The sequence below is a fragment of the Drosophila persimilis genome, unplaced genomic scaffold (assembly GCF_003286085.1).
Source record: "Drosophila persimilis strain 14011-0111.01,24,50 unplaced genomic scaffold, DperRS2 tig00000808-arrow-arrow-pilon, whole genome shotgun sequence".
Lineage (NCBI taxonomy): Eukaryota > Metazoa > Arthropoda > Insecta > Diptera > Drosophilidae > Drosophila > Drosophila persimilis.
In genome coordinates this window covers 826,608-838,565 of record NW_020825357.1, presented here as the reverse complement: position 1 = coordinate 838,565, position 11,958 = coordinate 826,608, and the positions used below count along the sequence as shown (strand labels likewise).

The 11,958-nt window shown below is 48.3% G+C and overlaps 2 protein-coding genes across 4 annotated transcripts; one reads left to right on the top strand and one right to left on the bottom strand.

The window, feature by feature from the left end:
* The first annotated feature begins 5,579 nt into the window (after positions 1-5,579).
* On the top strand, positions 5,580-10,852 carry LOC6598953 (mucin-19). Of its 3 annotated transcripts, none has more exons than XM_026993185.1 (11): positions 5,580-5,654; positions 5,836-5,928; positions 6,245-7,201; positions 7,264-7,863; positions 7,930-8,390; positions 8,453-9,352; positions 9,415-9,683; positions 9,744-10,026; positions 10,091-10,261; positions 10,336-10,443; positions 10,507-10,852. In XM_026993185.1, the coding sequence occupies exons 2-11, from the start codon at positions 5,853-5,855 to the stop codon at positions 10,654-10,656; spliced, it is 3,975 nt and encodes a 1,324-aa protein (XP_026848986.1). In that variant the 5' UTR covers positions 5,580-5,654; positions 5,836-5,852; the 3' UTR covers positions 10,657-10,852. The 3 variants fall into 3 exon arrangements, with proteins under 3 accessions (XP_026848986.1, XP_026848985.1, XP_002024191.1); XM_026993184.1 differs by having other exon boundaries at positions 6,242-7,201; XM_002024155.2 differs by having other exon boundaries at positions 6,437-7,201; positions 10,507-10,851.
* Positions 10,853-10,883: 31 nt separating this feature from the next.
* On the bottom strand, positions 10,884-11,748 carry LOC6598952 (splicing factor 3A subunit 2). Its single transcript, XM_002024154.2, has one exon. It carries the CDS (start codon positions 11,703-11,705, stop codon positions 10,923-10,925), a length of 783 nt encoding a protein of 260 aa, XP_002024190.1. The 5' UTR covers positions 11,706-11,748; the 3' UTR covers positions 10,884-10,922.
* Positions 11,749-11,958: the final 210 nt, after the last annotated feature.

Here is an 11,958-nt window from a genome sequence, read left to right as displayed (position 1 = left end):
ACAGCAACAGGGAAAAACGGCAGCATTTCTTTTGGCCAAAAATAGCAAGACAAAAAAGGCAACAATTGTGGCAGAAAATGCGAGAAACGACGAGTGGCAGCCAGCTAGCCATCCCCACAGGCAACACGAAATGCACATCATCCATAGACCAAGTGCGAGTGCAAGTGCGAGTATCTGACGGATACACACAGCCAACGAGAGAGAGAGAGAGGGAGAGACAGAGAGATACAAACTCCCAACTGGTTTGGCGGGTGAAAATATATACAGATGTGGCCAGAGGAGCACCAGGTATCACGGAAATTCTCTCTAATTTTGCGACGCAAAACTTTTATATCTTATACCAATAACCGCATAATTCACGACCAATTGACAGACCAGACCAGAACAGACAGAACAGAACAGCACAGAACAGACGATAGAAATACTCGTACTACAACCGATCTGGAGCTGAACAAGACAAACTAGTTTGTCTGCGAAACAAATGGTAGAATATCTACACTATATAGAGATGACTGGCGGCATTTTCTCAATTAATTTATGCGTATTATAGCACTCGGTTTTGGTCTGCACGTGTCGTAGTGGTTCCCACCAGAAAGGTGGATTTCACTTCCGTTTCAAAGTCGAGTGGCCAGACTAATCGCTGGCAAAGGGATTACACTATAGATGGTCTCGAAAACCCTAGAGAGCTGTGCCTGATAGAGTGAGAGAGGGCCCGCCTAGAAGCTTCGTAGTGTCCACACTCCAATCTGATTGATTATGAAACAATTTAAATCATTATCACACAAGTCTAGAAGGGAATAATCTCAAACCTACATGCATTTTCGTTCCCTTTGAAATGCAAAAAAGTAAATGGAATGAACAAAAATGCCATTGCACAAACTATAAACAAATACAATATATGTAAATATGCAAAAAGTCTGGAAATCCGAAACGATGAGGGGGGGGGGGGGGGGTGGGGGGGGGGGGAACGGAACAGATTGTGCAACGATACAATACAATGTTCCATGTTCCATGTGCCATGGAGTATGTGGCTAGGAGGGGCAACGGCGGGGGCGGGGCACACACACTCGTATTCGTAATTTTTTGCATGACCTTATGCAATTGGGGGAACACGATAAAAGCAAACCGAACCGAATGGAACCCCTCTATGAAATATTGAAACACGTGTCGTCTGGTACTAGGTCTGTGTCTGGGCACATGTCACGCAGCGCATCCCTGAGATACTCGTACAGATAAAGATCCGCAAGATACGTCTCATTCATGGAGAGGCCAGAGCAGACAGCACTTGGGACTAGTGTCTCTCCTCTGAGTAGATATTCTTTATTCCTTTAGCTGTCTTTAGTCTTTGTCTCGATGGAGCACACATGTTCCCGACTATTTTTAGAGAATCTTCTTTTGGGCACATGCTGACTTTAGATACTTAAAGAAGATAAATCCATCGTGGGCTGTCTGACAAGTCCTTCACGGTGCTTAAAATAACCAAAGGAATTGCAGTGATATTAACACATGGAAAGGCATTCAAAATGTGCCCAAGGAACCCAAGGAAATGATAATGTGCTTAGACCAATAGAAGTACAATCCACCCACTATTCCAGAAACCATTTCAGACATTTCAGATACAAAAAAAAACACAAGAAACAACAATAAATACATCGAAATCAATTCAAATCTTTTTGGAAAAAGGAGATAAAAAGAAAAAAGAGAAAAGGTCCACAATGAAAGAAAAAGACAAAGACAAAGACAGTGACAAAGTGGCAGAACGGTAGAGCGGTAGAGTGGCACAGCACTGACGGAGAGAGCAATAGTAGCAGGGGGGGTGGGTGTGCGAGCGAGACAAGTGCTCTGGTGTCTGGTGTACGTGTGGGAGGGAGTCGATTACGCCATTGTTGTCCCACCGGCACTGCACTGCACTGCACTTGTAATTAATAGTGTACATTATTGTACACATTTTCAATTTAGTGACGAGACGAAGCTGAAAATACACTGGTAGATACATTTTTGATCAAATTAAGCAAAACTTTGAAGAAACAAGTGAAACTACAGCTGGCTGGAATTTCTTTAGAAGCTGTGTATATCGATTCGGTTGCTAAACCGAATATACCTGAACAGGCCATACATAAAGATACATACAGACATACATATGTATGTACAAATAGTATATTATCTGCCTAATCATATGTACAAAACGTATAGAAGCAAATTTAAACTGGTACAAACATACATATGTACATATGAATGCATATATATTTATGTATACATATATGGAAGGTGCTTTTATTATGGATACAGACAACAGCTGATGCAATAGCGGGCAGGCAGCTGTTGATGCTGCTGCTGCTGCTTCTGGCTCTGCCTTGGCAAAGTGTTTTCGCTTTTCACTTTACTTTTATTTATGGCTTTTTGTGGTTTTGCTTTTGCTTTTGCTTTTCAACTTTAAAGTGATGCTGAGAGATCTCTGATAGCAGTGGCATATGATATCACACCTTACAGGAGCACATCATTCCACCACACAAACATATTCCTTTCACAAACATTTGTATTTGTTTAATTTTCTTAGAAAAATTTGGATTTTATGACCCCTTCTGGAGGACCCAATAATTCGACAGGCAATTGTTCAGAATTAATTATTTCGGGCATGACCCTGAAATAGTTCAAAAGCACTTGAAAGCCCACACAAACAGACGCAAAGCACACACGCATAGGCCTACGCAATTTCGTGCCTTTGTGTGAAGGCACGTGCGAGAGGCGGCCGCAGATAAATGACGATTAAAACTATGCTGGAAGAAAAGGGATAGAAATAGTTGTAACAAAAACAAGGCACAACAAAATGGCGCTGTGATTTGGATGCAAAATTCAGCTTGTGGAATAGATATTTATCAATGGATAAATAATAAATAACCCCCCGCAAGGGAGGGGCGGTCGAGGAGGAGTCTCAGCTGATTTTTGTTTCACTCTCTGACGACATTTTTGCAAAGCAAAGCAAAGCAAAGCAAAGCAAACGCGCGTTGATGTTTTGGCGTTTGTGTTTGCGGGGACGTATTTTGTGTTTACCTACTGACAATGGCGCATTGTTAATAAGTTTTGATATTGTTTTTTGCATTTGTTTTGCGAATGAGAGATAAGCCTCATAAACAATATTACGCACACTCGGACTTGGGGGATAAAGAAGTTAATTACAAATGACGAGAATGTAGTGTTTTTTTTTTATTAGTTCTTACCTTGCGGTGACGCCCTTTGTAGACGACAGCAAAGGCGCCATGGCCAAGCATATCCTTGGAGCTGTATTCATACTCCCCGACAATATTCATTGCATGCGAAGAGGATGCGACGTCTCGATACGCTCTCTCTCTCTCTCTCCTTCGCTCGCGCGCCCTTTACACTACACACAACACCACACCACACCACCCTCTCTCACACACAGAAAAAACACAACACACTCACGCACGGTCAACGGCAGTTGCCTTTCTTTGCCTCTTTCTGCTTTCTGCCTTTTGCCTTTCAATTGCAATTGTGGAAAATCAATTTTTTCTCGCACGGCTGAGGGGGGACATCAAGCAGCGAATTCTTTCTTGCACTTTGTGGTTTTTCACGTAACTCGGTTTGTTTTCCTTGCGATTCACCTGAGTTTGAAATTTTACGGGGAGACAGGCAGGCACACAGCACACTTTAATTTCACTTGTAATTCAATTAAACTGCTTCTCGCTCCCCTTGTGTATGGGACCCGTGTGTGTTATTGTACCGAAATTGGTAGTTATTCTGCACCAAACGCGGCTGCACACACACGACAAAAATAGTGTGTACCCCGCAGTCGGGCTTTAAATTTTATTCTGGTCCTAAAGAAAGGTCTTGAGACACCTTATAGCAATTACACTTAAAACTTAAATCATTGCAAGAAACGACAACCGACAACATAAACCACCAGTGTGACCGCGGATTTATCGATAAAATATACCGTCCGACACTCAGAAATATACCGAAACATACCGCCTCATTTTCAAAATATACCGTAAATATACTGACAAATTCAAGTTATATTAAACATATTCCTCGTTTTTGATATTCCGACGAATATTACTAGCTATATAGAACATTTAGCCATGCCATCATAATTTTATATGATTAATGTACCTATTTTCTACTTGACTGGCTTATCTTAAATACTGGTTTTTATAGAATTTTGCCTAAAAAAGGTTTTAGCGAAAAAGGCCAAACAAAAACAACGTAAGAGAGTAATCGCTCCAATTGCTCAATTTTGATATTCGGTTGAATAATTCTGGCTAACCGAGACCCTCAGCTCTGCCCACATAGTTTTATCCTTTTGATGAATAAATTGACTACAAGTTAATCTTGTACTTTTAAGTACTCCCATTTCTTGAATTTTTGACTAAATCAAGGTTTAAACAAAAAAGCTCAACAAAAAAAAAACAGTCCCGTCATTGTTGCTGGTATTTGAAGACTTGTTGCTTGTCGAATAGAGTATTCCCATTTTTATAATATCCTGATCCAGATACCGATTTTTGGTCTCTGAAATACTTATTAAACAGAGACTGACTAGATTCTGCATTCATTAGAGCCTGAGATGACAAACATTTCCGCAATTCTATAATAACCTTTCCCTAGGGTATGCACAATGTTGGCCATGTTGCAGGACATGCTGCTTTGATTTCTCGGCACATGAGTCTGGCCGATTCAAAGAGAGCGAAAAAGAGCGCCTTAACTGTTTTGAAGCGAGCGAGAGTGCTAAAAACTCTCAATTAGGCCTTCATTGAGCGCGCCAATAGAAATTGTTGGAAAGTGAATGAACATCAAGGATTTGAGGGAGAGGAAATACAAATAAAAACTGCGCATAGAAGTTTCTATACCCTTTGTTCTGAAATATACCTTTGAAAATTAAATTTATTCTACCGATATACCGTAAAGATACCGTCGGCTCAATTTTGACTTCAAAAAATACCGAAAAGTATTAAAAATACCATAAATCACTCTGCCTTGCTGTGCAAAGTTGTAATGATTTTGAGTCCTAACAAGCGAGGTGAGGTTCGTACGAACCTTGCCTGTCGCCTTGGCTGTTTTTGCCTGTTGTCCATACCCTTTCGTATAGCCCAATAAAAATTACGACAAGAAAATTGCACAAGAAATACTGGAAAAAACTTTGAAAAGTATTCAACTCTGCAAGGAGTGTGAGCTAGACAAGGCGTCTAAAATCAGTGTTGAAATCATTCTTTCGATCAGAGACATGACAGAAAAAACGCAAAATTAATTTTCGATGCCGTCACCAGACACGTTCCCCCGGCCTTCAGTCGAAAAACTAAGCCACTTTTGAAAACATAGTCAAATATACACAGTTCTTAATAAAATAAAATAATATTTTCATTTATATTAGATTCGATTTTTTCCCTGGCATTTTGGAAAAGCTTTTTTTTATATAAAGTTTTTATTTAACGTTCACCTCCATTTCGACGTCAAAATATACCGAAAAGTATAAGACCGTAAACGGTCACGCTAGATTTCCAGGGTTGGGAAAAAAGAGAAGAAGAAAAAAGAAGAGAAGAAGAAAGAAAATATAAAGAAAACTTGTTCGGCTATCAGATTTTACGCAGAAATAGTTAAATACAATTCAAGCGGCAGACCGTGCGCTAAAACCCACGAAAAAGGCAAGTATTTGAACAACTATCCCGAAACAGCCGCCTTCGTTTTGGCGCTGTTTTTGTGTATGAGTGCGTGCGTGTAAAGAAAAAATGGATACATAGCGAATAGATAAGAGGCAGAGAAGCATGTAGCATGTAGAACGTGTAACTGGCATCTGACTGAATGCATTTTTGTTGCTTCTTGCAGGTATTCGAATAAGAAACATGAGTGCGTCGAGTGAAGGCGGCGCGGGAGGTGCGGGAACGGGCAGCGGCGGAGGTACAGCTCCTGCCCCATCAGGTATGTGCAACGATATCATCTACATATATGTACATATGTACATTCATATATTGGGCCGTGCATCGGTTGTGTGCGTGTGTGTATTGTGCGCAGTGTTTGTTTCGTATTCTCTTTTGTGCCTCACTTTCTCAGCAAATGCTGTTGCTGTACATAACTGTTGTGTGTATGTTGTGTATTTCTGTCTCTCTCTCTCTCTCTATCTGTTTCTGTTACTGTCTTGTTGTTCTCGCGCCCTCGTCAATCGATAAATGTTAAATGGAAAAACATTTCAACTAAAATTGCACAAAATCAATTAAATTCAATTCACACACAGCAGCCCCATTGAAAACCATTAAAATACGCACACACCTGCAGCCCCATGCATCATCATCATCATCAACAACAACAACAACATCATTATCATTATCAGCAGCAGCTGCCTCATCCTTGGTATCGCACACACATCCGCCCCTGCATCTGCGCGGCGTCATAAACAAATACTCATTGCCCCCCCATTTGCCCTCCGCAGCACACTCAACGGTGGCCGCAAAGATCACCCACGTGAAGACCGATGTCGGGGGATTGAACGTCGGCGTTGGGGGCATCTCCATCACCGGGACACCCATTCTTAGCGGCGGCACCATCAAGGTAGCCGCCAATACCGTGCAACAGACATCGCTGGGCGCCACTCCGATTGCCCTTAACACAGGACAGGCCACCACGGCGGCCTCCATACGGGCCATTGGCGCCGGTGGCCAGTCCACACAGGTGCGTGTCGTCATGCCCATGATCAAGCAGCTGGAGAATGTCACGGCCACGGGCCGCACTCAGATCACGGCCATACCAGCGGCTCCGGCGCGTAGCGTCTCCAATGCCTCCATCACCGTCACGCGGCCAGTCACGCAGGCCACCTATCTGCCGCGGGCCAGTGTCACGGCCACGCAGATGGGAGGCATGGGCCTGGGCTTGACGGCCGGCCAACGTCTGGTCACACCGCTACGGACGACATCCACCGGCTCGGCCACGGTGACGCCCACAGCTCCCACTGGGCTGAGCACAACGGGGGGATTTGTGCGCGGCACAGCGGCAACGGTTAGCCGCAGCGGCGTGGCCGTGTCCTCGCAGCAGTCATCAACAGTGATCTCGTCAAGCAATAACGCGGCCTGGATGCAGAGCACCACCGGGCAGATGCAGCTCATTCGTGCCATCCATCCGCCTCGCCAGAGGATAATCACCACCTCGGCGGGGGTAAGTAGTGCCAGTGTGGTCACGACCGGAGTCCAGGCGCCAACAGGTAAGACGAATTCAAGCCTTTCCTCGAACCTCCCGCTCTAATCCGTGCTCCGATCTTTGCAGCTCTTTCCGTCTCCGCTGCCCAGCCTCTGGGACAGCAGCAGGCAACGGGCGGGCCGGGAGGAGGTCCCCAGGCATATGTGGCCACTGTTTTGCCTCCGCGGCAGCATCAGGCCACCCTAGTCTACTCCTCGAATATGTCGGCGGGTGGCCCCAACGTCAATCCCCAACCGGGCCAGCAATTCAATCCACGCTTCGCTGTGACGACACCCACTGCTGGAGGAGTCGTGACCACCACAACGCCAGGCGGCACCACAGTCACCCCTCGCCAGGTGCGGCCCATACCGCTGGGCAAGAGTTTCCCGGCCACCAAACTGAATACGACAAGCATCAGCATTCGCGCGCCCAGTATGCCACAGCTCAATGCCAGCGTCACGGCCTCACAGACGCCCGTGAGCGTGTCGGGGGGAGCGACAGTGGGACCGGGACGAGGTCCAGGCCTGGGAGGAACGGCCCTGACCACCAATATGCCCACGCGTATCATACAGCTGCAGCAGCCTGGACCGGGGGCCACACAGCAGATTATCGGGGCGGGCGCCCGCCTGGCGGGCAATGTAATGCTGCAGCCCTTCCTCATGAGCACCTCGGCTGCCGCCAAGATGGGTAAGACCGAAGCTAGTGACGCCACAAAGCATAAGCGAATCAATTTCGAACCCAAATCCTTTCCAGGCATTCGTCCGCCCGTAACTATGACGGCAAAGGTGCAGCCATCGCTCACGATCACGCAATTGAATCCGATTGGCAAACTCTCAACACCCGGGGTAGGAGGAGGGGCACCCACCATGACGCCACAGGGCGTGGGCGTCGCCAGCATACAGGCTGTGCCCGTGCCAAGTGTTTCGGCCAGCGTCGTGAACCCGAATTCCGTCGGCGGCCAGGCCACAGCAGCGGCTGGCGGCGCCACAGTCCTGCCACTGACAATCAGTGGAAGAGGAGGAGGCCTCACGGGCACGCTAACGCCCATTAAGAATGCCAGCGGCATCACCGTGGGCAAAATGATGATGACCCCCGCCGTGGCAGCGGGTGGGGGGATGGGATCGGATGGAAGCGTTGGTCAGGGCGGGACAACGGTGACGGGATTCCCGCGTGCCTGGAACCCCGTGGTGGCCTCCCAAAGCCAACTGATGAAGGTGAGTGCTTGATGGAGGAGGATTGGATTCCCTGGCCTCAAACGAGAGTTTCATTTCCACAGATCGATGACAAGGGCAGCTCTGCCACAATCTACTACGAATCGATGCCCGCCTCGGCCTCCACGGGCGTCCTCTCGCTGACCACAACAACCCTCACGCAGAGCACTCAGTCGCAGGCGCAGCTGGTGAGCAGTGCCGGCGGCAGCCTGTCCGTATCATCGTTGCCCTTTGCCAGCCATGCCCCAATGGGTGTCGGTGTGGGTGTGGGAGTGGGTGCTGGCGGACCGGGATCGCAGGCAACATTCACGGTGCTGCCATCGGGAGCGACGGTTGGAGGAGCCACCGGCGCCACACGCACCATTGGCCATCAGCAGCTGATTATACCGGCGGGAGGGAGCAGTGCACCACCCCAGCACATGGTCATACCGCTGCACACGTCCGTCAAGGTGACCACGGGCGGGGTTACCAGCCAACCGGCAACGATCAGCGGACCTGTTGGCGGCGGCGGTGGCGGCACACTCGTATCCAGCTTCATGGGGAAGCGGGTGGCCGACGGATCGCCCATTCGCGCAGCCAAGAATCTGGGACCCACGCTCCTCTCGATGGCCAGTAACACGAGTGGACCCAATATCGTCTCGGCCTCTGGCTCTACATTCAATTTGCAGCCCGTTTCCGTGTCTGTGCCCTCGTCGGTGGCCGTCGCCAGCTCCGCTCTGACTGTGGAGGCCCTGGCCAAAAAAGAGCGCGAACGTGTGCCCCCAGCGGCAGTGGCAGCAGCGGCAGCGGTTAGAAATTTACGCGGCGAGTCGCCCGCCTCCTCGGATGGCTCCACCACAGTGTCGGCAAATTCTTCGCCAGGCGTCGATCAGCAGCAGCTGCAGGACCGGATTGGGGATCCCCAAGCAGCGGGTTCTGTGCCCAGCGGTCGCGACAATTCCACGCATTTTAATCCCATAAATGAGGTAACAGTTGAATATTCAATGCTGGATCTATAATTCTATATATGCTTTTGCCTCTTTTTCAGTTGTACGCGCACCAGTCGATGCAGCAGACCCTTGCCCATGCCTCGTTGGGGTCACGCGGCGGTGCGAGCGCCTTTGTGGATGTCCAAGCACCAACGCCACAGCAGCAGCAGCAGCTGTCACAGCAGTCAGGTCTCCTGGGGCATCTGGGATCAGCAGCACAGTTGCAGCAGCAGCAGCAGGCAGCGGCAGCTGGACGAATGAATGGCACGGGCAGCAGCTCCAGTTCCAGCTACGATTGCTCTGTGAGAAAGAAGCCGCGACGTTCAACGTAAGCTAATATTGGATCTATGTATCTGTGTCCCAATCTAAAATCAACCCAATTCCACAGCAATGACAGCCAGCACTCGACCCAGAGTCAGGCCTCTCTGTCGCTGCCGCCACCAACCGCAGAGCCGGCGGCAGCCACCGCCGCATCGTACATGCAGAAGCACAACAACGGCGGCCTGCTGGTGGCAGCCTCTGCGGGGCCCAGCGTAGCGCCCAACAGCAGCAGCAGCACTTCGGGAGACATCAATCATCGCACTAGTGCGCCCGCAGTGGCAGGGAATAAGGAGAATGCAAATCCCGTGGATTTTGTCCTGCGACGTCCACGCAATTGTTCGCTGCTGAATGTAAGCCCGACATATGAGGGACTCTTGAGGGACAGACTGCAATTCATATTTGATCCTTTTTCAGACATACAAGCCCACCCATAAGCTGGCCAACAATCATTTCCATCGCTATACGGATGTAAAGCCGCGCGAGGAGCGAGGCGCTTCGATCATTGATCTGGCCAATCAGCCAAATGTTCAGGGGAAAATCAATGGCTGGAAGCTGCATCATTTGCGCTCCCAAATGGAGGATTTGGTGCGACAACTAGACTCAAACTTGCATCTGAATTATTCCCCTAAGTAAATGTTCTTTCTTTGTTTTTCTTTTAGAACGAATCCGAGACGTTCAGCATGAACAAACTGGAGACCATGCTGAAGGAGCTTGAAAAGAACAAGGAGAAGAATAGCGAAATGGAGCGAGTCAGTGAGCTGCTGAAGGTAAATGCGCCGCAGTCGGACGGAGGCATGGTTACTAAACTGCTACTCTGCTTGATCTTCCAGGGTAACATACAGCGCAGCAAGATCATCACCGAAGGCATCAACGAGTCACAGAATCAGCTGATGAAAATCTTTGAGCACAAACCTCATGTCTCGGACATCATAAATCGCTGCGCCTCGAAGCGCAATTTCAAGAAGCGCGATAAAATCTAAACGAATGGAGTTTCTGGATGGAATCGAAGGGGATCTGTTGCTATTTGTAGATGTACATTTATATATATATGTATTTATAAGTATATTTAATCGAAGAATCAATTTGTAAGACAAAAAGCTTTTACAAAAAGGTGAGCAGGAGCCACACAGAAAAAAAAGGGAGAATTCTTAAGCAAAATTCAAATATTTTTTTAATTTCTTAAGCACAAAAGAAAATACATAAAACATCGCGTATGTAAAAAGGTTTATTGAAAATTCTGAACGTTTTACATGGGTGGTGGTGGCGGCACACCGTTGAACATGGGATGCATGGCCGGACGTGGGGGTCCTGGGATTGGGAAACCAGCGGGTGGACCCATGGCTCGGTGTAGATTCGGGGGCGGTGGCGGCAAAATCTTGGGCTCAAACTTGAACGCAAACTGCAGGAAGAACTGTTTCGTGTCGCGGTTCCAGTGCGTCCAGAACTTGCCCTCGCTCTTCTCCACCTCACGGGACGGCACCTTGAAGCCGATCGTCTCGTACGGCTCGGAGGCAAACAGCAGATACTGCCATTTGCGGTCTGGGGGCTCGATCTTCTGCTCGTAGGCCGACATGAAGCGATGGCGCGGCACAATGGCCTCGGTTATCTCGGGATAGTCGATCTGGAAGAGCAGCGACTGCTGGCCATTGCTCGGCTCACGCTGCTTGGTCACCCGGTAGCCGGGACGGCCGATTTTCACAAATTTCTTGGGCTCAACGCGCGGCTTTTCCGGGGCCAGAAGCGAGGAGGGTGCCTCCTTGGCCTCTTTGGCGGCGCGCCGTGCCAGATTCTCCTGATGCTTCTTTCCCTGAGTGTGGGCCAGGTAGCTACCTTCGTTGTTGTGCAGCGTCAGGCACAGTTTGCACTCGTACGAGCCCAGATGGTTCTTCATGAAGTACGGATCCTTGTTCAGGTCGATAGTCTCGAGGGCCAGCTGCCGCAGGCGCTCCTTGCGGTCGCGGTTGGTCTCCGACCAGGAGGCAACGCCACCGCTGCCGGTTTTGCCACCGGCACGATTTTGAAAGTCCATATTTTAAGTTTTTTTTTAGCACGAAAGCCCGGAAAAATTGCTTTCCAGCCACCGAAAATTGTTGTGGTTGTACAGAAAAGTAGTGCTGGCGAAGGAAGTAAGTGAGCGGTCACACTGATTTTCTTGCCACCATGTCTTGCTCATACACCTTGCAAGTTTTTACTTTTCATAGTATTTTCTAGTAGATTCCAGTATATTTTAAGACGCCTTATGGAGTCACCCTCTTGTCCAATTACCAATTTATAAATCAACT

Bases quoted from the DNA above. Each gene is read 5' to 3' on its own strand.
- LOC6598953 (XM_026993184.1), top strand. From the start codon at position 5,853: ATGAGTGCGTCGAGTGAAGGCGGCGCGGGAGGTGCGGGAACGGGCAGC. The intron at 7,202-7,263 runs GTAAGACGAATT...CGATCTTTGCAG, and splicing joins CGGAGTCCAGGCGCCAACAG to CTCTTTCCGTCTCCGCTGCC. The intron at 9,684-9,743 runs GTAAGCTAATAT...CCAATTCCACAG, and splicing joins AAGAAGCCGCGACGTTCAAC to CAATGACAGCCAGCACTCGA.
- LOC6598952 (XM_002024154.2), bottom strand. From the start codon at position 11,705: ATGGACTTTCAAAATCGTGCCGGTGGCAAAACCGGCAGCGGTGGCGTT.